This window comes from Natrix helvetica, assembly GCF_964273705.1.
Source record: "Natrix helvetica genome assembly, chromosome: 3".
Taxonomy (NCBI): domain Eukaryota; kingdom Metazoa; phylum Chordata; class Lepidosauria; order Squamata; family Natricidae; genus Natrix; species Natrix helvetica.
This window is the reverse complement of record NC_138549.1, coordinates 163,996,620-164,022,235: the sequence shown is the minus strand read 5'-3', so window position 1 is coordinate 164,022,235 and position 25,616 is coordinate 163,996,620. Positions and strand designations below refer to the sequence as shown.

General features: G+C 41.4%; 1 protein-coding gene across 1 annotated transcript in view; it reads right to left on the bottom strand.

The window, feature by feature from the left end:
- LOC309390107 (cadherin-like protein 26) overlaps positions 1-25,616 on the bottom strand; it is a gene marked incomplete at both ends in the record, with an annotated part of 35,206 nt that overhangs the window by 7,245 nt on the left and 2,345 nt on the right. The window contains 12 exon segments of the mRNA XM_081949187.1: positions 120-350; positions 3,292-3,525; positions 5,522-5,664; positions 7,122-7,393; positions 7,556-7,741; positions 10,680-10,808; positions 11,876-12,042; positions 15,442-15,589; positions 18,138-18,299; positions 19,423-19,454; positions 19,457-19,538; positions 21,861-21,941. Coding sequence (XP_081805313.1) covers positions 120-350; positions 3,292-3,525; positions 5,522-5,664; positions 7,122-7,393; positions 7,556-7,741; positions 10,680-10,808; positions 11,876-12,042; positions 15,442-15,589; positions 18,138-18,299; positions 19,423-19,454; positions 19,457-19,538; positions 21,861-21,941 — 1,867 coding nt within the window.

The following is a 25,616-nucleotide window of genomic DNA, read 5'->3' as shown; positions in this document are numbered from 1 at the left end:
GAATGGCTGAATGGTTTAAGTAGTGAATACTTAATCTAGACTTCACATAAATTGTGATCCTTGGCTTATTGCTCTTCCACAAGTCAAAATAACAAGACGACAACTGTCACATTACTCACATAACAGTAATAGAAATGCAGCCACAATTACGCCAATTGCTCCTCCGCTGAGACCCAGTGATGCAGTTTTCAATGAAGTGCGTTGCTCGCAAGTAATCCCATCAGGACAAGAGCAGATCTGGAGATCCAGAGTCTGTTGCCTGGAAAACCCTTGTAAATCTTGTATAAGGAGTGGCACAAAGTATTCTCCCGGAGGGAGACTTTTCAGGATTAAAAGCTCAACAGAATTATCTATAAAACAGAGAGAAGAAAGAGAAAGAGACACCACAGGTCAACTATTACGTCCTTGCTAAGATCATTACGGTACTATAGGTGGTCCTTGACTTACAACCTCAATTGACCCAAAATTTCTGTTGCTAGGTGAAATAGTTAAGGAATTTTGCCCTTAACTATTAAGTTAACTATTAACAGTTAAGACAGCAGTCAGACAGTGAACTGGTAGTGAGTGGCCTGGGTCACAGAACTGGCAGCAACCCAGGTTGGCCACGCCCATGAACTGGCTCCCCAGTCGCCGCTGCCGCCATCTTTTTGGGGAGTTCTGTGCATTCGCAGAACAATTTCCATTGAACAGCGCAAGCGCATCCAGTGCACATCCAGCGTACATCCAGCGTGCATACAGTGTGCATCTAGTGCACATCCAGCACATGCACAAAGCGCATTCATGAGCAAACCAGCAGTAAAGCTGGTCAGAACCATCCCTGGTTTGGAAGTAGTTATTTGGCAGCTCGCCAAACAAGATAAGGTTCGTATTTGTTAAACAATCCTTTGAAAGATTGATTGCTAAGCCTTGTGGACTGTGAATGTAAGGAATTCACAGTCATGTGAATAAAAGGTGTTTTGCTGGGACCCAGACTCTGCTTCTTGTTTGTTATGACCTTTCTTGCCACAGTTGTTAAGTAAAGCACAGCAGCTGTTACGTTAGCAACATAGTTAAACGAACCTGGCTTCGCCATTGACTTTGCTTGTCAGAAGGTTAGAATAGAAGGGCAATAGAATGGAATGCAATGGAATGGAATAGAATAGAATGTAAAAAAATGGAATGGAATAGAATAGAATGTGAAAAAAATGGAATGAAATAGAATAGAATGTAAAAAAAATGGAATGGAATAGAGTAGAATGGAAATAGAATGGAATGGAATAGAATAGAATGTGAAAAAAATGAAATGAAATAGAATAGAATGTAAAAAAATGGAATGAAATAGAATAGAATGTAAAAAAAATGGAATGGAATAGAATAGAATGTGAAAAAAATGGAATGAAATAGAATAGAATGTAAAAAAATGGAATGGAATAGAGTAGAATGGAAATAGAATGGAATGGAATAGAATAGAATGTAAAAAAATTGGAATGGAATAGAATAGAATGTGAAAAAAAATGGAATGAAATAGAATAGAATGTAAAAAAAATGGAATGGAATAGAATAGAATGTGAAAAAAATGGAATGAAATAGAATAGAATGTAAAAAAATGGAATGGAATAGAGTAGAATGGAAATAGAATGGAATTGAATAGAATAGAATGTGAAAAAAATGGAATGAAATAGAATAGAATGTAAAAAAATGGAATGGAATAGAATAGAATGTGAAAAAAATGGAATGAAATAGAATAGAATGTAAAAAAATGGAATGGAATAGAGTAGAATGGAAATAGAATGGAATGGAATAGAATAGAATGTGAAAAAAAATGGAATGAAATAGAATAGAATGTAAAAAAATGGAATGGAATAGAATAGAATGTGAAAAAAATGGAATGAAATAGAATAGAATGTAAAAAAATGGAATGGAATAGAGTAGAATGGAAATAGAATGGAATGGAATAGAATAGAATGTGAAAAAAATGGAATGAAATAGAATAGAATGTAAAAAAATGGAATGGAATAGAATAGAATGTGAAAAAAATGGAATGAAATAGAATAGAATGTAAAAAAATGGAATGGAATAGAGTAGAATGGAAATAGAATGGAATGGAATGGAATAGAATAGAATGGAAATAGAATGGAATGGAATAGAATAGAATGGAAATAGAATGGAATGGAATAGAATAGAATGGGAATAGAATGGAATGGAATAGAACTGAATATAATATAATATAATAGAATAGAATGGAATGGAATGGAATGGAATGGAATGGAATGGAATGGAATGGAAATAGAATGGAATGGAATAGAGTAGAATGGGGATGGAATAGAATAGAATAGAATGGAAATAGAATGGAATGGAATGGAAATGAATAGAATAGAATTGGAATGGAAATGGAATGGAAATGGAATGGAATGGAATAGAATAGAATAGAATTGGAATAGAATTGGAATGGAAATAGAATGGAATTGAATAGAGTAGAATGGGGATGGAATAGAATAGAATAGAATTGGAATGGAATAGAATGGAAATAGAATGGAATGGAATGGAATGGAATGGAATGGAAAGGAATGGAATGGAATGAAATGGAATGGAAATGGAATGGAAATGGAATGGAATGGAATGGAATGGAATGAAATGGAATGGAAATGGAATGGAAATGGAATGGAAATGGAATGGAATGGAATGGAATGGAATGGAATAGAATAGAATAGAATGGAATGGAATGGAATGGAATGGAATGGAAATGAATGGAATGGAATAGAATAGAATGGAAATAGAATGGAATGGAATAGATCTGTTAGGGGAGTTGTAGAGAAATGATTGCACAGTCCAGTAATTGAACTGAACATGAGAAAGAAATTCAAAATAAACTCACCTTGGTTTTATTCTAAATTGGCAGATAGAGAGAAACTCAAAACAGGCCTTCAAGATTCTGTTATTATGGCTTAAACCACAATCCCCAGACTAAGAACCAGCACCAGTTTACGGCCTGCCAGGAACTAGGCCACGCAAGCAAGCAAAACCTTCATCCGTGTACACATGGGATCCAGGCCACATGCAAAACCACGCTCTCGCTGGTCTGTGAACAAACTGCCCTCAACGGAACCAGTCCCTGGCACCCAAAAGATTTAGGGGCCACTGCCTTAAACAATCAAGTATCAATTATGGAATGTAGCTTTAGCTTTTTGACCTGGCCTTCCTTAAAGGACTGATGATCCTTGAGACTTCAATGCTTCTTCTCCATTCCCAGAAGAAACATTGCCAAGAGGTGAAATCAAAGGACACAATAATCCCCAATTAGCAGTTACTTACCAGAACTCTCTCCCAGCATCCAGAACTTTTCGGTACCCTCTAAGGCATCTTCCAAATGGAACGTAAAAGGTTCTGCGAATGGATAGGAGTCTTTGTCCTCAGCCTTTATCTGAAAAGGACCCATTTCATTTCCCTCACAGATGGTCAAAGATGTTGTAACTAGCATTGGAGCATTGTCATTCAAGTCAGAAAGATGAAGTTGAATGGTACCCGTGCCAGTTAATGGTGGAACACCTGGGAGAAAAAATAATAATTTGATTTTATTTTGAAAGGAAAAAAATACAGACGTAGAATAGAATCTTCAAATTTAGAGAGAACTACATAATTTAGACTACATAATTTGGTTTGCATGCAGTTCTGAAAAATTCTAGAAGAAGCTGTAAATTGCCTCCTAGTTAAAATATAATACAAGAAGAAAACAGTCAAATATATGGAGAAATTAATCATCATCATCATTCTAGCCATTGTCTATGCACTTGTTTTTCCTCTTTTGGTCTTATCCAGGGGTGGACTTCAAAAATTTTAGCAAGGTGTTCTCTGCCCTGTTCCTGGATGGGTGTGGCCATGGTGGGTGCAGGTAAGTGCAGGGTTTCACCTTCCTTGAGCCTCCGCGCACACCCTGCACTTACCTGCATCCAAAATGGGCCACGTGGGGACTCCTGGGAGGAGAGGTGCAGGGTGGGTGGGGCCAGCCAGGAGTGGGATTTGGGAGTTCTCCAAACTGCACAGAATCTTAGCTAGAGGTTCTCCCGAACCCCTGCAAACTCCCAGCAGCCCACCCCTGGCTCTTATCTATCTTTTGAAGCACAACCCACCACAAAACCTGAAAGGTAAGAATAGTTCTGAAAAAATGTAATGCCCCACTGAATGTGATGATGGATTTTAACTATTACGGTAGACATTTGAGCTCCTCAGCAAACTTTCCACATCGCTGTCTTTGAGAGGCCACCTCAATTATCAATATAGAAATCTGAATTTCTCAATCTAGCATCAGAGACAAACTGCCTTTGATCCTCCCCACTGCTCCATGCCTCAAGCACCTCCTGGTGGCCAACCAGCCTCTCTGGTCCCTGCTCTGAGTCTGAACCCTGCACAGGGTCCTCCACATCATCCAGGGCAGACTCATATGGTTCCTTGCTATCCGAGTCCATCAGCAACTCAACCGGATCCTGCTGGGCCACAACAGAAATCCTATGTGTTCTAAACTTAAAGTCCCCATCCATCATCCCAACTGGGCATCTTTCAAAATAAATGGACAGATCAATGTTGAACTAGTTTCAAGAAATGGTTTATGACCAGAAAAGCCTTTTAAGACAGATTCTCATCTTTAAAATATATGGAAGAAACCCTTATCATTTTGTTCACATTTTCCTTTGTAGGTATTTAAAGCATCCTATTATTTTTAGCAACAGCAATAAAAATCCTCCATCATCATAAAAAAAGTCAAAATGATTCACATCCAAATAACAGGCTAAATTTTAAATTTCTTGATCAATTACATGGATTACATAGTGAAGCATACATCCTACAAATAGGAATGCAAACATCAGAAATTTAGTGAAGTTTCCTATGTGCCAGGGAACTGTGTCAACACTTGTACAATACCTAGAAAAGGCTACCTCTGAAAAAGAGACTAGCATTACAACTTCTACAACACTCATAGAGAAAACAAGTTCCGAAACTGTATTAGAATGACTTTGAATTCTTGCTGAGCCTTTACCTTGCCCAAGCTCAAGAACTCACAAATAAAAGATATGGAGACTCTAGAAAGAGCGCAGAGAAGAGCAACAAAGAGGATTAGGGGACTGGAGACTAAAACATACGAAGAACGGTTGCAAGAACTGGGTATGTCTAGTTTAATAGAAAGAAGGACTAGGGGAGACATCATAGCAGTTCCAATATCTCAGGGGTTGCCACAAAGAAGAGCGAGTCAAACTATTTTCCAAGGCACCTGAGGATAGAACAAGAAGCAATGGGTGGAAACTAATCAAGGAGAGAAGCAACTTAGAATTAATGAGATATTTCCTGACAGTTAGAACAATCAATCAGTGGAACAACTTACTTCCAGAAGTTGTGAATGCTCCAACACTGGAAGTCTTTAAGAAGATGTTGGAGAACCATTTGTCTGAGTGGTGTAGGGTTTCCTGCCTAGGCAGGGGGTTGGACTAGAAGACCTCCAAGGTCCCTTCCAACTCTGTTATTCTATTCTAAACAAAAAGAATGAACTTACCATCATCAGTGGCGTGAACCACAATGCTGTACGTGTTGTTGTTCACAAATGGGGATTCTCTGTCAAGAATTTTTGCAGCTGTCACAATTCCAGAATTTTCATCGATCGTTACCCAACCAGCTGGATCTGACACTATTTTATATCTTTTTTAAAAAAGCAAATGTTTTAAAACATGTGTGACAAGCAAAGAATATGAAGAACTGATCAATAAACTTTTAATCTTAAAAAGAACAGGTGAAAGTTCCTCTGAACAAGTCTACTGTGTAACTATGAGATTTAATTTCCCACACAAGAATTAAGGGATCCCCAAGGTGCTTTTTTCAAGAGGCAACTGGACTTTCTGGTTTTTTTTTTCTTTTAAAGACTTTTCGCTTCTCATCCAAGAAGCTTCTTCAGCTCTGACTGGATGGTGGGGAATGGACGGATTTATATTCCTTGCAGGCAGCTGGTTGTTTGCATTCTTTTAGCGACTGAGAATTCTCGTCCATAGACGAGAATTAGGGGGATGGATTCTAGCAAGAGCATGAGCATTTCTAGACTAGATTATAATGTTTCCTGACCTATTCAAATCTGAAATTTTTAGTGAGATTATGACAGATCCTTACATCTTACTCAAATATAAAACTGATCAGCCTCATAAGGTGGAATTGGCCAAATTCATCCCACTTTTAAATCATTACGTCCACATGATTTGCTTTGAAAAGTTGGGTATTACTACCCACCCACCCCAAAAAATGCATGTTGTTTTGATATTTTATTTAAAAAGTGATGGTGGTGGTAATGATTGATGTTCCTTCTGTCAAAAAGTAACAAAAAATAAGTTTGGCAAAACTACCTGAAAAATGAATTCTGCGCTTGGATACTTCCACTGAAAAAGCTATGATCCAGAACAGGGATGTCAAACTCAAGGCCCGGGGGCCAGATCCGGCCCACAGGATACTTAGATTTGGCACACAAGGCCATCCTGGAAACAGCGAAGGACTGGCCTGTGGTGCTTCTGCCATCAAAAACGGAGCTGGGGAAGGCTGCTGGCAGAGGGTTGCAGGAGGCGGTGGCAGCCAAAAACAGAGCCCAGGAGCCCGTTTCCGCTGGCAGAGCAGTCAAGCCACGACAGGCACCCTCGGTACAAGAGACGTCGAGCTGCCTATGTCCACCGTGCCCACACCCACCCCAGCCCCTGGAAGTCAAACATAACCCTGATGCGGCCAGCAATGAAATCGAGTTTGACACCCCTGATCTAGAAGGTGTTTGTGCTAAAGAGCAGAGGTAGGTTCCTACCAGTTTGGACCAGTTCAGCCGAGTAAGTCGTAACTCGGCTGGACATGCCCCCGAACTGGTTCTATCGGTGGTGCTGTAGGTGGCGCCATCTTGTTTTTTTGCTTCTGCGCATGCACAGAAGCAATTTTTAACTACTGTGCATCTTCACCAGCGTGCATCAAACACGCATCAAGCACGCATCAAGCACGCATCAGGCATGCAGCACGCCCCTGAACAAACCAGCAGTAACACAAGCCAGAACCCACCTCTGCTAAGGAGTAAATGTAAGAAAACTACTTCAAGAGATCTCCAGCAACGTTCTCTGGAGAACACCAACACTTACTTCAACTTGTGTTGTCCTGTGTCTGGATCCTGAGCTTCGTATTGTACTAGCCTGGTTCCCGGCATCACCCCTTCTTGTCGAGAAAGCTTAAGAATTGGAGGATTGAACTGAGGGGCATCGTTTTCATCAGTGATATTAATGCTCACTGACACTTCAGACAATTGTGGAGAAGCAATCGTGCTCACAAAGCCTCTCTGGCATATAAAGAAGGACTCTTCATTCTTCACAACAATGAGAAGTCTTCTGTCAGAAGGTGTATTATAAACCAAAGGCTGAAAAACACACCAAAAAGTTTCCATTAATATATTCTGACTTCTCTTCCATCTTTCCAAATCGAATACTATCTAAAAGAGTGGCATTGCATGTCCCACAGTCAATATAGCCAGTGACGTGACTCTAGAAATCTTCTCTCCATGTTTGTCAGGCTAGCTTACCTTGATAACACTTAAAACACCTTCATTGGTTTTAGGATCTGTCACAATGGCAAAATTTCCTCTTTCGTTTCCTTTCTTTATGGTATACTTGGCTCTCCAAGCAGGTGTATGAGGACTATCCTTATCTTCCACCTTGAGGCGAAGGATATTATCTTGGGTTTTACCTTCCGGGACGTCTGCATGATACTTGGAAAACAAAGGAATAATTATCTGACACCTAAAATGTAATTTCTGGCATTGTCTTGCAATAGCATAACCAAGAGACTATGGGTTATGCAGGCAGAAGATACATGGAACTTCTCTAAAATGGTCAGAAGCAAAAAAAGTAAGTTCCCCTTTATTCCAATAACGTAAGGTGACCAACCGTCCTCCTTTAGGGAGGACAGTCCTTCTTTTGTAAGTTCTGTCCTCCCTCGAAAAGTGTCCTCCTACATGTCCTCCTTTTCAATATTTGAAGACTAATCTGTTGGGCGTTATGTGACGTATTTGTATTTGACATGGCAATTCGTCAAGACTCGGTATAGTGCGGTATAAGACGCGATTATGAGACGCATGCGCTCCGCATGGGAGATCTTGAGAGAGAGCGCCGCGTGCAAGTGGCTTTGTTTACTTCTTACCGAAACACAACACGGCACATACGCACGCAGTAGACTCACGGCACGTCGGCAATTGAATGACTCATGGTAATTATTTCTTTCTCAGTGAATATTCAATTATACAGAGGTAAGTACAATTCACGTTTTATTAAACAGTTTTTAATGGTGTTTTTTTTTTTACTTCATCGCAAGTATATTGAACAGATATCGAATCTTGTGTTGAATTTTTATCTAAAGAAATGCTAGACATTAAAATAGACGACAATTGTCTCTTTGAAGAAATTAGAAGACTGAATGTATATTTAAATTCTGAAAAATTAATACAATGGGAAAATCAACATGTTGAAATTGATAAAAGATGGGTGGATATTTTCAGCCATTTCAAAAATGAACATATTCCATGTGAACATTTATTTATACTTGTTCAATTTACGTTGTGCTGCCCTGGAACTAATGCAGCAGTTGAAAGAGTTTTTTTCAATTGCCAATGATTTTTCGACAAGTGAGAAATCGAGATTGAATGTTGATACTCTAGCTGCAGCACTTGCCGTAAAATTCAATATGAAGGATATTTCTTGTTCAGATATTTCCAATATATTGTTAGAAGATGATACATTGACAAAAAAATATTAATTCAATGGAAAAGTACTCATTTAAATAATAATTAACAGGCATGTAAGCATAATTACAATATAAAATGTTGCAAATGTTTTTATTATGCATATATCATATTTTAGTGTATTATTGTTGCAATGAATAAAATATTTCTTTTATTTACGATATTTTTTTCCAATTTATTTGTCCTTCTTTTCATTGTAAAAAAGTTGGTCACCTTAAATAACGTTTACCCCTTTTCTTTTCTGACATGGAGAAATGTCAGCTTTCCTTTCTGAATGAAATGCATGCATTCTTCCAACTCAGGAAAACCACGTAGATGAGAATAATTTTACCACTGGCCTATCCCTAGTGAGAGAAATCAAAAGTACCTGTTTGCTCTAAACCAATGATGGCAATAACCTTCTTGCCCAGGCATGCCGAAATCGCGTCCCCTCATCCATAATGCAATGCGCCCCGCACCCCTGCACATACACGGATGACCCCCCCCCCAATCCCCTGCTCCATGTGCATGCACGCAATACCCCCCTGTGCTCCCCCCTCTTATGGACATGGCCCTCTCCCGCGCCCCATTTTGGGCCTAGCAGGCCTTCCGGAAGCCTCCTGGGACCAAAAATGGGCCATGGGGGGACACAGCTTCCCCCCGCACCCTGTTTTGGGCACAGAGGGGGAAGCTGTGCGAGGGGAAGCTTTTGGGCCTAGCAGGCCTCCCTGAAGCCTCCTGGCACCAAAAATGGGCCATAGGGGGGCACAGCTTTCCACTGCACCCTGTTTTGGGCACGGGGGGGGGGGAAGCTGTCCGAGGGGAAGCTTTGGGGCCTAGCAGGCCTCCCTGAAGCCTCCTGGCACCAAAAATGGGCCATAGGGAGGCACAGCTTTCCACCGCACCCTGTTTTGGACATAGAGGGGGGAAGCTGTGCCCCCCTATGGCCCATTTTTGGGCCTAGCAGGCTCCCTGAAGCTTCTGGGACCAAACCCTAACCCCCCCCCCCTGGCATCTCCTACATGTGCAGCAGAGACCCAAAAATCAGCTGGCTTGTGGGACGTGCGCACGCATGCGTGGTGGAGCTGAGCTGAGCAACAGCTCACGTGCCAGGACAGAGGGCTAGGGCTCCAATGACACCTGTGGCACACGTACCCGTCTCTAAACCTTCACATTTGGAGGAATAAGTTAATGAGGTCTCAGAAAGTTGTCACGGCAGAATTCTTATTCTGCTTAAGGAAGCAACAATAGGGTTAAATGTCTATGGAGATTCTCAGTTTCCATAGTCAGGTCATGGTTGTGCCAAAGGTGCTTTTTTTTTTTTTCAAGAGGCCACTGGACTTTCTGGTTTTTCTTTGAAGACGTTTCGCTTCTCATCCAAGAAGCTTCTTCATCTGAAGAAGGTGGGTTTTTGTTTTTTTCAAAAGGCAGCTGGACTTTTTGAAGGCAGTTGCCTCTTGAAAAAAAAGTGGCCTCTTCAAATGAAGAAGCTTCTTGGATCAAAAGTAAAACGTCTTCAAAGAAAAACCAGAAAGTCCAGTTGCCTCTTTGAAAAAAGCACTTTTAAGAAAAGAATAGGGTTACCTTTCTTAATTTGTACTTCCCAATCAAACTGATTCTATTCTTGCTACTTGCATAGCTTACAAAATTGGGCAATATATAGCCTAAAAATGTTGCTGAATTACACATCCCGGGATCTTTCCCCATACACCATATTGGCTGAATTGATGGAAACTGCACTTCAGCAACATTTCAAAAAATGCAAGTGCCCCTAACCATCGCAAAAAGGAGGGACTTCAAAAAGAAAGCATGCTTTATTACTTTAAAAAAAAATTGTTCTCTGTGCTGCAAATATGAGTTAAAGGAAGATGTTTTTATTTTCTGTGTCTGGGCCAAGAAGTTTTTCATGTTGTAATCTTAGGCACCTTACATTTTCTTGAATGAACACAGGCAAATTGTTGTTAGAATCTTCCACAGCAATATTGATTGTTGCAGTTGACGACAAGGATGGAGATCCACGGTCTGAAGCCCTGATCACAAGTTTGAAATTCCTGTTGGCCTAAATAATAGTAAAGTTTAAGAAAAGGATCTTTTTATCAAAATAAATTTGACATTATCCTTATCCTTTGGAAAAATTGTAAAGTAAGGGTGAGGTTTGTGTAATTCCTCCATAAAAATGCAGCCATCTGAATAATAATGATAGAATGGCAAAATATGAGCTCATAATTATGTAGACTATATTAGATGTCAGAACTTGAAGTGATGAGGTGGCCTAGAGGTAGAGCTCTCGTCTCACAATCAGGAGGCTGTGAGATCGATCCTAGGTAAAGGCAGATATTTCTTTCTCTTGGCACGCTGAGAATATATAATCTGAACAAAAACTCTGCATTGGCGTCAGGAAGGGCATCCGGCAATTAAAACACTCTGCTAGCTCCATTCAGTTGCCCAGACTCCACTCTACAAGGAATTAAAGATGATGATGATGATGATGAGATGCCAGAGTTTAATACACAACATTTCTGTTCTGTCAAATAGCTAAGACTCACTTTGATTCATCTATCAAAGTATCTGTTTCATGCATTCACTCTGAAACATATTCTGTATCTGCATGATATTCTATAGCCATAAGTTAAAACCCCGGTGAGGAACCGTTTTGTTAGGCAAATTGAAATGTTATCTTGTAACGTCTGTACAAATAATATGCATTTTTAGTCTCTTATCTTGCAAAAAAATTTCTGTGCCAGACATTGGTGTTTACCTCTTATTTTATCTTCCAACTCACATGTTGTGAAGTTGGCTCAGCTAGAAGAAAATAGATCAATATAACGATTTGCTAATGCGTAGTTAAATTTAGCCAATTCCCTGGCTCCAAATACCAGTTCTATCCACATTCCTTCAACTTACCACGTCACTAAACTGTTCATTCGCAATACTCCGAAAAGCTAAGGTGAGCATTTAGTTTAAGGTGATGGATTAAGGTTAGCAATTCACCCACAGGACTGAAAGACAGAATCAATAAGCACTGGCGACAGACAATTTTTATTGGATGGTTTTACTTGAAAGTATGCATGCCAAGATACAGATCTCAGGCAAGCATCATTTTAAGTTTGTTTGTAAGGACTGTACCTCATAATCCAAGCATTGTGTAATGTGTATTAAGCCACTAGTGGAATCAATGGTGAAGAGAAGAGGCTTTAGGTCAGGGGTTTGTGAGACCAGGCAAAATACCACTTGAGAATTTTCAGTGCCTTCTTGGTCCTTATCCACTGCTGAGACTTTGAAAACAGGTTCCTCTGCAACAGGGAAAATTGAAGCACATTACAACAATATTGTGTGTGTCACTGGGATCTATGGACAGAATATGTATTTTCAAGTGTACACCGCAAGGACATTACCACCCATACCTAGTGTTTCTGTCCAGAAAAGGTCACTCTCTACCCATAAATGCCAACTATACAATCATCTAGCCTTAGATTTTACTAGACAAGGATCTAATATAATATAGTATAATATAATAACAGAGTTGGAAGGGACCTTGGAGGTCTTCTAGTCCAACCCCCTGCTTAGGCAGGAAACCCTACACCACCTCAGACAAAGGGTTATCCAACATCTTCTTAAAAACTTCCAGTGTTGGAGTATTTACAACTTTTGGAGGCAAATCGTTCCAATGATTAATTGTCCTCATTGTCAGGAAATTTCTTCTCAGTTCTAAGTTGATTCTCTCCTTGATTAGTTTCCACCCATTGCTTCTTGTCCCGCCCTCAGGTGCTTTGGAGAATAGTTTGACTCCCTCTTCTTTGTGACAGCCCCTGAGATATTGGAACACTGCTGTCATGTCTCCCCTAGTCCTTCTTTTCATTAAACTAGACATACCCAGTTCCTGCAACCGTTCTTTATATGTTTTAGTCTCCAGTCCCCTAATCATCTTTGTTGCTCTTCTCTGCACTCTTTCTAGAGTCTCCGTATGATGTGAAGGAAAGTAAAACACAAATCTCCTTTACCACATCTTTAGAGAAGACTGCCAGGCCAAAGACGTGGCCCTTATTACAGCAAAAGCCCAACCGGTTAAAATACTGTATAAGGACTAAGGGTCCAGATACAATGTACCATAAAATTTATTATAATTCATTTAATTGATACCTGAAAAGAAAAGGGATGGGAGTAAGGTACAATCATTGAAGATGGTAAATTGAGACTGTGAAAAATCCAGCTAATTCTAGTGGTATTTGATACCAACAGAAACCGAGTTAGCTATTTCAGCTATTTTCCTGGAAATGTTAAGTGTACATTGTTAAAAAGTGCATTGTTGTTTGTTGGTGGCAAGATGAATAATTTGCTATCAAAGGGGCTATTCAATTCTGCACTCCAGGGATGATAGATTGGACTTATATGAGTAGCTATCTCAGAGACCTACTCATATATAGATAGCTCAGAAAGCGTCCGCACTCATTTCATTACAGGCTGCTTTGACAGCCGTGGATAGAAAGACATTACAGAGAGTGGTGAGCACAGCTCAAAACATCGCGGTGATACCCCTAGACAACATCTCTAGGGCTCGCTGCCTTAGAAGGTTGAGGAAAATCCTCAGGGATGATTCACACCCTGGTCAGCACTTCTTTACCCTCCTACCATCGGGAAGGAGACATAGAAGCATAGGCAGCCGCACAAACAGGCTGAAGAACAGTCTTTATCTGTGGGCTGTCAGACTCCTGAATGAAACATAACTCTACCACAACAATAGGACGATTGACTTGCGGGGCCGGCGCAACATGCAATAAGATCACGTGGTAAAATAGGACGGGGTGTTTTTTAGTAGGATTCACTGGGCTAGGGATTTTTTTTTGTCTTTCACTGTGAGTTGTATTGTGTTGTGGGGGTGCACAAAGGGAGACTCATCCAATCTCATTGTACACATGTACTCTGATCATAAAGGTTTGAAATTGAGATTCAGTGCTAAAACAGATACGTAGTTGATTGTGGAAAGCAACTTGGTTCTGTCTCCTTCAGTGGTGGGTTCCAGATCCCATTGCAACCGGTACAGTGCAACGGGGACGGGCGTCCACCATGTGCACACACATGTGTACCCACTGCCCGCGATGCTGCAGCTGCTTGGTGGAGCGTTGCACAGGAGCTATACGCTCCATGCGCATGCGCAAATGGCCCGGTTGGGTCAAATACAGGTAAGGATAGAGGGCCGGCGGGCCCTCCGGAGCACCGTACCGGAATGGTACCTGGTGCTCCCAGCAGGCACCAGTATGCCTGTACCGGGGCGTACCAGTTGTAGCCCACCACTGGTCTCCTTCTCAAACCAGGAAATAAATAAGATGTATCTTGAAGCATGCACCTAAATGATGCATTCAATTGCATATTTCCTATGGGTCTGTCAGTACTGATCATGTATTATTGTTGCCTTTGTAAGTGGAAATGAAAAAAAAGGAAAATGTAGACTTTATCAAAAGGGACTTTAAATTGTACTATGACAGTGAAAAAAATCCTGGAAAGTTTAAAAAAAAATAAAGATTGAAGCAGCAAGAAAGGTTCAAGAAACCACATGGTTTATACAATGGACAATGCAGGACAGTAGAATTCCTCTTCTAAGGTCTCCTTCCAAAGTGGAGTAAAGCAGTGGTGGGTTCCTACTGGTTCACACCAAGGACGTGCGGTCAGGGGAGGCAGGGGAGGCAGAGCCTCACCGCTCTCATCATGAAAAGAAAAAAAAGGGAAAAGGGAAAAGGCACACGTGGTCCGATTCCCTGCCTTCCTGAGTCAACATGAAGGGGACCGCGGAGTGTGCTCCACCGGCTCGCGCTCCGCAATCCCCTTCATGTTGACTCAGGAAGGTGGGGAATGGGACCACCTGTGCAGTAGGCTGAGGCTGTCTCAGCCTCCTGCACACGTGGTCCCATTCCCCGCCTTCCTGATGATGTCACCAGTCTCACCAGCCATAAACCTCACCGCACGTCACTGGTTCGCACCAGTTTGAGCGAACCAGTAGTGGTTTGGCGGTCTGAGTCGCTGGAACCGGCAGTGACCCAGGCCTTGCCACACCCCGGAACTCGTTCTCCGGGCAGTGCCATAGGTGGTGCCATCTTGTTTTTCACTTCTGGGCAGGCATAGAACAATTTTTATTGCAATGTGCATGCACAAGCAGTGCACCCACGAGCAAACCAACAGTAGTGCCTGCCAGAACCCACCACTGGAGTAGAGGAGAGTGAGGAGGAGAGGGGAAGGGATGCGAGTGGAGGAAAAGAGAGGACAGGAGAGAAGAGGAGGGGGAGGGAGGAGAGGAGAGGTTCAAATTAAGATAAAGTCAGGTGAGGTGAAGTGAGGTGAGATGAAGTAAGGTGAAAAAAATAACATATTTTGGTTCTAAAAGGGAAAACTTTGTTCAAACTTTTCTCAGGGCAATGGCATGACATAATACAGGGTTAGGTTTAGTCTTAAAAAATAGTGAAACAGGAAAGTGTATGTAATGGATTATGAGGGTGGATGTATTTATTTATGTATATGGTGAGATATCAGATTTTGTTATGTATTTAGATCCCAACATAGGCAAGAAAAGAAAAACGTGTAAAATAAATATAATCTTTATTGTCATTGTACTTAAATACAACGAAATTGGTTTCTATATAAAACTGAAAACAATGGATCCAGTTTTGCCTGATACTGCCCAGATTTTCAAGGATACTCACTTTTGTTGTGGTTTTCTTTTATGTTAATGTTAAATTCCTTTTGGAGAAATTCAGGAGCATTGTCATTTATATCTTTAACCTGAATGTTGAAGAACAAGGAATTGTCCAGTATTGCTCCGGTCATTCTATCGTGAACATCAAAACGTATCTGAATAGTAAACAGTCAATAAAAAACTAGGTTAAAAGTGTTGAGACAAAGCAAAAGTTATTTTTCTTGATAATAAAGACAGACAAGCTTTTGATTGCTGGGAGCCATACTAAAAAGTTCAAATAGAGCCATATATGTCGGCATGGCCTTGATCAAATGTTGAATTCAGAGGAGAGATTTATAAGGGTTTTTTTTCCCCTTCAGGCTTTTAAGCCTCCAGGTATATCAGGGAACTGTATTTTAAAATATAATCAATAAATTAATTGAACTAACCAGTTCTTGGCCTCATGATTAGGTTTTCAATCTTAAATACCTTAAAGCCATTAGCTTGGAGAAAACCATGAGTTTAAAAGTTCAGCAAACAAGGGCTGGGTTTTAGATGAGTTTAGATGAAATCAGATGAGAATTATCATCCTTTTTGCTATATATGACATGTAGCCTCTTCAGTTTAGCCTCCCAAGGCTCACAATCTTTCTACTGTGTAAACTCTCTTGTCTGTAACCTTCAACTGCGTGAAACAGTGCATCACAAAGCAATTCCTTTTGAACCACAACTCCCATGGAATTGAAATTTGGCAAATTTTACGACATAAACATTACTATAATGCATTTTATGACCTAATACAAACTGTGATCAAACATTTCCTGTGGTCAACTCCTGGCGTTCGATTGTGCTATCCAGTTAACCATGGGCTACTTTCACGGCAGATACATTTCTAAAGGTCTCCCTGAATTTTTAAGAAGTTTCAAAAACTTTAAAATCTCTGCCACTGTAGAAGGCACTGGGGAATCTGGTAAGGAAATATCTCTGAAAGGAGGAGGAGGACAGGTTTTCTGCTGTGTACAAACAGCAAAGAATTGGCTCTTTTTTCAACTACCCTTACAAACTATGCTACCCTTAAAAATCTAGTGTAAGAGGTTATCCACAACATAATAGGTACAAATCAGTTACGCATGGAATATTATTGGTCTGTACTGACCAATAATATTCCATGCGTAACTTAGCAGCTGGACAGTAGGATATGCAAACAAATTGATTATGTACCAGTGGTGGGTTACAACGGGTATGCCCTGGTATGGGCATACCAGTGCCTGCCGGAAGCACCAGGTACCATTCCGGTATGGTGCTCTGGAGGGTCCACCTGCCCACCCATGTTCCTTACCAGTATTTGAAGTTTTAGGGGCTTCCGCACAGGCGCACGGAGCACACAGCACCTGCGCGGCGCTCCGCCAAGCAGCTAGAGCATTGCAGAGGCATCACAGAGGCTTTGCGGGTGATAGGTACGCATGTGCATGCTGCATGCGTTCATGTGGTGGGCGCCCAGCCCCGTTGCACCGTACCGGTTGCAACAGGATCCAGAACAAACCACTGTTATGTACTAAGATATAGCCTTTTATATAATTATGAAATGAACTATGGAAAACAACCCTGTTTCCCCCAAAATAAGACCTCCCCGGATAATAAGCCCAATTGGGCTTTTGAGCGAATGTGCTAAAATAAGCCCTCCCCCAAAAATAAGCCCTGATGCTGGGTTACATCAGGCAACATACTGACAAAACAGAATCTGCCTACCCTGAACTGTCGTCATACAAAGGCCTGAGAATACCCCTTTTATGCCACATACTGTATATGGAATGTGATATAGAAAGCTATGGGCAAGCTAGCAAGACTTTCCAATAATAGTTTCCATTCTATAGACTAGTGATGGTGAACCTTTTGGGCACTGAGTGTCCCAGACAAGCATGCACTTGTCTGGGACACAACCTAGAAGAGGAGCTGCCCAAAGGGCATGCTCGCGCCAAAAAATGAACTTCTAGTTTCCGGCGCATGCGTGTGCCGTGGCCAACTAGTCTTCTGGTTACTGGCATGCATGCTCGCGTGATGATCAGCTGACTGGCATGCATGCTCACACCGGAAAACAGAAGACCACCTCTTCCAGTTTCCAGCACTGCTGCACGCACGAAGGCCAACTGGTGGGAAATGCACATGAGTGGTGGGATTCAAAATTTTTACTACCAATTCTGTGGGCGTGGCTTGATGGACGAGGCTTGGTGGGTGTGGCAGGGGAAGGATACTGTAAAATCTCCATTCCCACCTCACTTCAGGGGAAGGTTACTGCAAAATTTCCATTTCCTCCCGATCAGCTGGGACTCGGGAGGCAGAGAATAGATGGGGGTGGGGCCAGTCAGAGGTGGTATTTACCGGTTCTCCGAACTACTCAAAATTTCTGCTACCGGTTCTCCAGAACTGGTCAGAACCTGCTGAATACCACCTCTCGTGCGCGTGCATGCGCACCAGAAACCCGGAAGAGGAACGGGTGACACTGAACATGCCAGGCAACATGGTTCTGCATGCCACCTCAGGCACATGTGCTATAGGTTCACTATCATGGCTATAGACTCATCGTTCATTCAGAGGTATGTGTGACTCCTTCCCTCCTTGCTTTTCAGAAGCAGCTCATCGGTTACACCTTTCATCAAACTTTACTGGGCATGTTGTGATGGGTTAGACTGAAAAAGATGAAAAATGCTATAAAATAAATAAGTACTGGAAAAAAGGGTGTCCTCTCGCGATCTATAGAACTATGCACATATACATGTCCGTTGGCATCATCCTCGATAGAAAACAATCCATATTCCGGAAATTCATCCACACCAGGTCCACTAATCGAATATTTTATGGATTTATTTTGGGATACATTGTTGAAGAGCTACAAACAAAACAGATTGGAAACATTAGGTAAGATTTCTAAGTATTCTCATCTCCTCTAGTTAAAAATCATTATTATTATTGATATGACCTACTACTACTACTATTACTACTATTACTGTTACTACTACTAAAGATTATACCTCAAGCTGGCTTTGTGCTTTGCAGCTTGTTGCCTTTTTATTTATTTTTTTAATTGAAAACATGTAAAATAAGTGTATAAATCGGGTGAGCCTGGTGGTCATGAAGAAAATGTCCACAAATATGCTGGAGATAATAGATCCCACATGTGGGACCAAGTCATAAATTCCTATGTGCCTTTATTTGCTGCTTGATTATCATATTTTTGGGAGTATAAGACACACTTTTCCCCCTCTAAAAGAGGGTGAACATTTGGGTGCATCTTATACACCAAATGTAGCCCAAAATGCGAGGCACGGAGGAGGCGATGGTCTGTGGCAATCCCTGCAGTCTGGAAGAGCTGATCGGTGGTATTCCAGGAGGCCGATCCACCCACCAATCAGCTGCTCATGCTGAATCAGGCTGCAATAATGTGCTGAAGCGGACCTGTCTGTTCGCTATTTGCTGCAAGGAGGTGTCAGAATTTCCAGCAGCAATCACATCCAAAAAGCACACATAAATAACTGATTCAGCAGGATTCAATCATTTCTCTTTATATATAATATAACATATGAAGTAAATATGCAATACCAAAAGCAGGTTTTCCAACATGTAGTTCCACTGTGGTAAATACAAGCAAAACACAAGCAGAGGAGAGGAGATTCAGTTTTAGTTTCAGAGATCAGCACAGCATGTAGCTTTAGTACAGAACAAGTCACGGCCAGGCTCCTTGCTGTCTCCTTCCTTGTTGCTCACACAGCAAATACTGTTTCAGTTTCCAAACAGCACTCAACTCTCTCACACACTGACAGGACACTAGCCAGATGAATACCATGGATGCCGGTAGTCAGAGGCAGAATTTATTTTTCTTATTTTCCTCCCTAAAAACAAAGGTGTGTCTTATACTCTGAAAAATATGGTATTTTGGCCTCACTATCAGCAATGCTCAATAGTAGAGAGAAAAAATGTTAGTAATACTAAGAAGTCAGCATTTTTGTTTTTACCTCTCCAATCAATTTGGGGAAGGGGCCTTTGCTTCTTCTTCAATTTCAAGAGTAGTAATCACCCATCTCCGTTTGGTGCGACGCAATGGGCGTAGACTACTGGAAGGATCCCAATCCTACGAATGAAAGGATTCAATTATATGTTATGCCATCTCTTGTGACATGTCCTCTATAAACAACTACTGAGCAGGAGATCTTCACATCATGTTCTGAAGCATTCTGAAAGCCATCTGTGATACCATCCTACAGAGGAATGATTGAGTCTGTCATTGTACTTCTATAACTGTCCAGTTTGAGACAGCAACTAAACAAGACAGACACAGACTTCAGTGGATAGTTAGAACGACAGATAAAAACCATTGCAACAGCCTACCTTCCACTGAGGACCTGCATACTGCACAAGCCAAAAAAGGGGCTGTGAAAATATTTACAGACCCCTCACATCTGGATATAAACTGTTTCCACTTCTTCCCTCAAGATGATACTGTAGGGCAGTGATAGCTAATCTTTTTGTCCTGTTTTGAGGACCCAAAAGAGGCATGAGGGGGCCTCTGCACACACCCCTCTCCCCCCACACCCATGCATGCGTGCGTGACCCCACATGCCCCCCACATACGTGCACATCTCCCACATGCGCGGCAGAGACCCAAAAATCAGCTGGCTGGCAGGAGGCACACGCGCATGCATGGCGGAGCTGAGCCAGGTGACAGCTCGCATGCCCACAGAGAGGGCTCCGCATGCCACCTGTGGCTATGGGGCATTGCATGCCAAAACAAGTATACACAAGGACAGTTTTTCCCCATGCCATCACTCTGCTAAACAACTAATTCCCACAACTTATACTCTGTCTTATACTGTGAGATGTCTTATATTCTGAGATGTCAAACCATGTAAAGGGACTCTATTACTATTCTCATCTTTCCTATTACCTATTCCTTTAGCGTCTTATGACTATAAGTTATGACTATAACCCTGTTGCTTGTATCTTATGATTTATGTAGGTTTACTTTTATTTCGTATCCTATGACTACTACTGACTGCTTTTGTCTTATGATTTATGATGATTGTATTTTATGATTATGATCATGATTTATCACTTGTTGCTTGTATGTACACTGAGAGCTTATGCACCAGAGACAAATTTCTTATATGTCCAATCACACTTGGCCAATAAAGATTTCTCTTCTCTTCTACCTATCCTCAGCACACCCTACCCTACCCTACCCTACCCTACCCTACCCTACCCTACTCTGTTCTATTCTGTTCTATTCTATTCTATTCTAAGCTATAGGGAACACAGAATCACAAACAGATACAACTCTGGACAGAAAGTCTGCTTCTCAGAAGGAAGATTGCAGATTCTCAACATCACCAGGTAAGGATGGGAAGGATTCTGCCTGCAAACCTGCAGAGATATTTCCAATAGTGTCATGGTACTAACCTAGACAGAACAATTCATTCATTTCTATACTGGTACAGAGTCACCTTTTCCTAATATACTTTAATTGATGTGCGCATGTATAACTTGGGACCTAAAACAAGAGCAGATATGGATGGTCTCTTTCAAGGTGAACTTGGCCACATCATTCAAGCAGTTTTCCAGGCAATAGTGAAGAAGGCCTCTGTTATTGCCTTCTTCTGGGATAGTTCTTGACTCCCTTGGCTAGCCTAATGTTGGGATTCCCTGTTAATTAACTAGGTTTGTTTGTTTGTTTGTCCAACTCTTCTCACCACTGAAGCCCAAACAAGGTCAGCCAAATGCAACCACCTCCTAAGGCAGAGTAAGAACTGGTATTGTTCTCTCTGATGAAGTAAAGGAATTTAAAAAGAACCTTTCAAGAGTGGTAAGAGGGGATGTCCTTCAGCAAGATGACATAACTGAGGAATTGAGCTAGCAGCATTCTAATTTAAAAAATGAACCCATGAAGTTTTAAAATGCAAAATAGATATGTGAAATCAGCTAAGCCTCCATTTTTTTATCTTTTGTCAGAGAGCAGATGGGATGAAATGAGGAGCCCCAAAAATAATAAAACTCCCCCAAATCAATGGCTTTTGACCCTGGATTTTGGGAATAAAAATTAGAGGGTTGCGTGCAAATCATAGATCACAGAACTGAAATCTTCTTAAATTAACATCATGCTCCCAGAGAGTTGCTGGCTGTAGTCACTGTCATGCTAAAACATGTAGTTGAGAAAATCATGAGAAAACCAGTTATGATTAGAGAACAAACCATCATGTCTGTGTCAGAAGAATAGAACAACTACACTTTATTGATCCAGGTTTCTGATTAAGTTTATCTTTGAGTGAATCTAACCCATATTTCACTTCAGAGTACAATGAGCATTCCAATCAAACAAGAATGAAACATAATTTTACTATGACTTTTATTTACATTTCAAATGAATGTGCTTCACTGAAGAATTCAATAGTGTACCCACCTGCTTGCTTCTCTTGGGTTGATCCTTATGTACAATGATGTCATTGCCCAGGGCATAATGGAAGTTATGGATGGCAAGAACCTTAATGGACAGGAAAAAGAACTAAGGTAAAAATGCTAATATTGCAAAAGTGGATCTAACATCAAGATCTATTGTTAGACACCAGAAACATTGGTAATGGTTTACACCAAGGTCCTCTGTTCCGGCGGGAACAGAGATTCGATCTGATTGGTCGAAGGGTCTGACAGCTCCCTATAAGAGGGCTGCTGTCAGACTGAACCTTCACTGGATTGTACATAGTTGACTTGTGCTAATAAAGAGCTGTTGTTACTCTGAAGCCTGAGTGTGCCTTCATTCACCCGATCTAATACTGGCGATGAGGGTGGGATCGGAAGGCAACTAGGCAGACAAAAAGAGCATGACATCCAGCCCGGAGCATGGCGTGGCATCAAGCAGCCATCTTTGAGCAGCAAATTCAAATGCGCTCAGAAACATAAGATGACAATGCACGCCCCACCAACTCATACAATCCAGCCACCAAACACTGGGAATCCTACACGATGAAGTTTGATTGCTTCCTCGAAGCCAACGACCTCATGGGCCTTTCTGAAGCCAGAAAAAGAATATGTTCCTGAGCTACTGCAGACCAGAAGTGTTCGAGAGGCGAAGGATTTGTCCTAGCCAATGCCACTCCAATCGATCGCGTGGTCGGTTCTACAACAGACACTGAGGACACACTACCTTCCCAGACCATCTAAATAAGTCCGGAGGCATGAAATCAACATTCGTAACCAAAAAGAAGGGGAATCCATCAACGAATATGTTGCAGCGCTCAGAAAGGCCGCAGCATACTGTGAGTTTAGGTATCTTGATGAACTACTACTTGACTGCATCATATGCAATGTTAGGGACATTGGCTTGCAGAGGAGGTTATTAGCAAAGACTAATCTTACTCTCCAAATTGCCCTAAACGAAGCCAGGGCTACTGAGTCTTCAATTAAATCAACGGAAACCCTGCAGTGCCAAAATAGTCCAAAGAGTGTGTGGAAAAGCGCAGGCGTGCACCGCGAGGCCACAGAGCCTTCAGGCTCGGAGAGCGAAGATGACAGCTACCCCATGTGCAGTGATCGCACCAAGCCGAGGCAAAAATTTGAATCAAGTTTCCCGCCTTGCACCGGCTGCGGAGGAAACCACCTCAGAACACATTGCCATTTCCGTGATGCCATTTGTCAACGCTGCGAACACAAGGGGCACATCGCCAAGGTCTGCAGAAGCGATTGCCCCTCTACAACCTGGAAGCCCAGAAGCTTACCTAACCGCTAGCAGAGGCCCAACCAAGGGGCATTGCAGCAGCCACCACGGCGAACAGAAGACGACACCAGAGTCACCTAATACATCTCCATAGGCCAAGTCCGCACGAAGCGGCCAAAAAAGCTGTAAGTCACAGTCCTCATTGAGGACTCTCCATGCAATGTGGAGATTGACATGGGGTCATCCTTGACCATAATGTCTTGGGCAGTGCTCAAACATGTTATCCCTATAAGAGGGCTGCTGTCAGACTGAACCGTCGCTGGATTGTACATAGTTGACTTGTGCTAATAAAGAGCTGTTGTTACTCTGAAGCCTGAGTGTGACTTCATTCACTCGATCTAACACCTATCATGAGAAAATAAACAAGCCAGGGTTCTAAGTAACAAGCCCAACAGAATCAAACCTCCAAGGCGAACGATTTCCTCAAAGAATAGATTCATTAGGCACATCATATTGGCACATCTGGGGAAACCGATTCTGGCCATCCCTCAGGTTTCCCCCTAATTCAAAATAAAGGTTTCCCTCCCCTTCTCCGAACTATTGATCACATGGTCCAATCAGGTCACAGTCCCAAGGTCACTCAGTCTCAGACTCCACCTTCTTGCACAGCTTGACCTTTTCCGCTGTGGCAGCCCTGAAGGGCCAAGGGGGAAAATGGCTCCAGGGCTGACACCAGGTCTATGCATGATACACACCACAAGTCTCTCTTCAATTAAGTCTCCTTACTGAGCCAACCAAGGATGTTTTCATTGTAATTTGTTGGAAACGTTCTAGTAACTCATCACCATATAAAGCTAAACATAATACAGCTTTCATGCATAGTAAAACAAAAGGAAATTATCATCAAAACAAACTATATAATCATTTAGCACCATGCTGTTTAAATGAAGACTAAAACTCCCGGCTAAATATTACATGAGAATTCAACCACAAACCTGTAACCCACAGTTGGCTAGTGTTTGATTAAATATTCATTTAATAAAGATATGAAGATCACTCTTGAGTTGAATTGGACTCCTAGAGATTATACGACCATATAGTATGCTTGGCAGTATTATGGAGTTTGTTTGATTGCTAGGATGTCTTTCAGAATTCCCAGTCTAGCCTATAACCCTAAGAGCAATAGCCTTTAGACTTATATACCACTTCACAGTGCTTTACAGCCCTCTCTCAGTGGTTTACAGAGTCAGCCGATTGTCCCCAACCATCTGGGTCCTCATTTTACAGTCCTCAGAAGGATGGAAGTTTGAGTCAAACTTGAGTTGGATTCAAGGTTGACTTGAGGGGAAATCTTTAACCTTTGATGGCCTTCACCATGTCTACTAACCATGATGCATGCTTAAAAGCTTTCAAGCTTTGGCTTAAAATCCTCATTACAGGGATGTGGTTAATTTTAATTTGTACTATTGAAGACTTATACTACCATCTTATTTATTTGTTTGTTTGTTTGTTTATTACCATATTATACTACCATCAAATGAATGCATTGGAGGAGATGAAAAAGGAAAAGAGGTAGAAGATAGAAGAAGCAAGGTGATTCATTCTATTTCCCTAAACTTGAATGCAGTGTAAATTGATATTCAACTTCCTTGTAAAGTTCCTTCAGCACTTCACAGGAAAAGAAATTGTTTTAGAAATAATCTGTAATCAAGTATTGTGTTACCCAGCGGGACTTAACATCATGACACAACAGAGATGGTATTTTGCTTGTTGAGGGAAAAAAAACATGGGTCATTTAAATCATTGATTATTTAGTTGTTGGTTTGAAAACTCAAAGTAGAAGTGGTGTTTAAAGGATGGGCTCCTGGTTTTCTCTACCATGAATAAGAACAAAACCCATTTATTTACTTCCTCCTCAATATTTGTGACATATATTGTGTTTCTGTGATTTTAGCAAGTAACGTCAGGTCTGTTCACATTACCAGCTTTTCCTGTTCTGCGTCAGTCCCCCAACTATCTCCCTTGGCAAGAAAGGCTTAATTAGGACTGTACATTTCTTTAAAGGATTATATAAACTACAATGTAATTGTCAATTAGCAACGAACTCTGTCTGAGCACAATAAGCTTGCTTAACTTGTTGTATTACTACACTGTTGACCTTGTATTTCTAAATCAGGTCTTGAAGCACTTATCTACATGTTTCTAAAATATTACTAAGAAAGAAAGACACTACACAATTTAGTAAAGAGGTTATTTGGCACCCATTCCAATGGGGGTGGGGGAAAGGCTAAGAATAATTATTTAATGTATTTTGATAGATATATTAGGTCCAGTGGTTGGTTCCTACTGGTTCGGACCGGTTTGGAGGAACCGGTAGTGATATGGTGGCCTGGGTCACTGGAACAGCAGTGACCCATGCCTGCCACATCCCAGAACCGGTTCGCAGGACTTTTCTGCCGTCACCAGCATTTTTCTGTGCATGTGCAGAACAGTTTCAGTGAAATG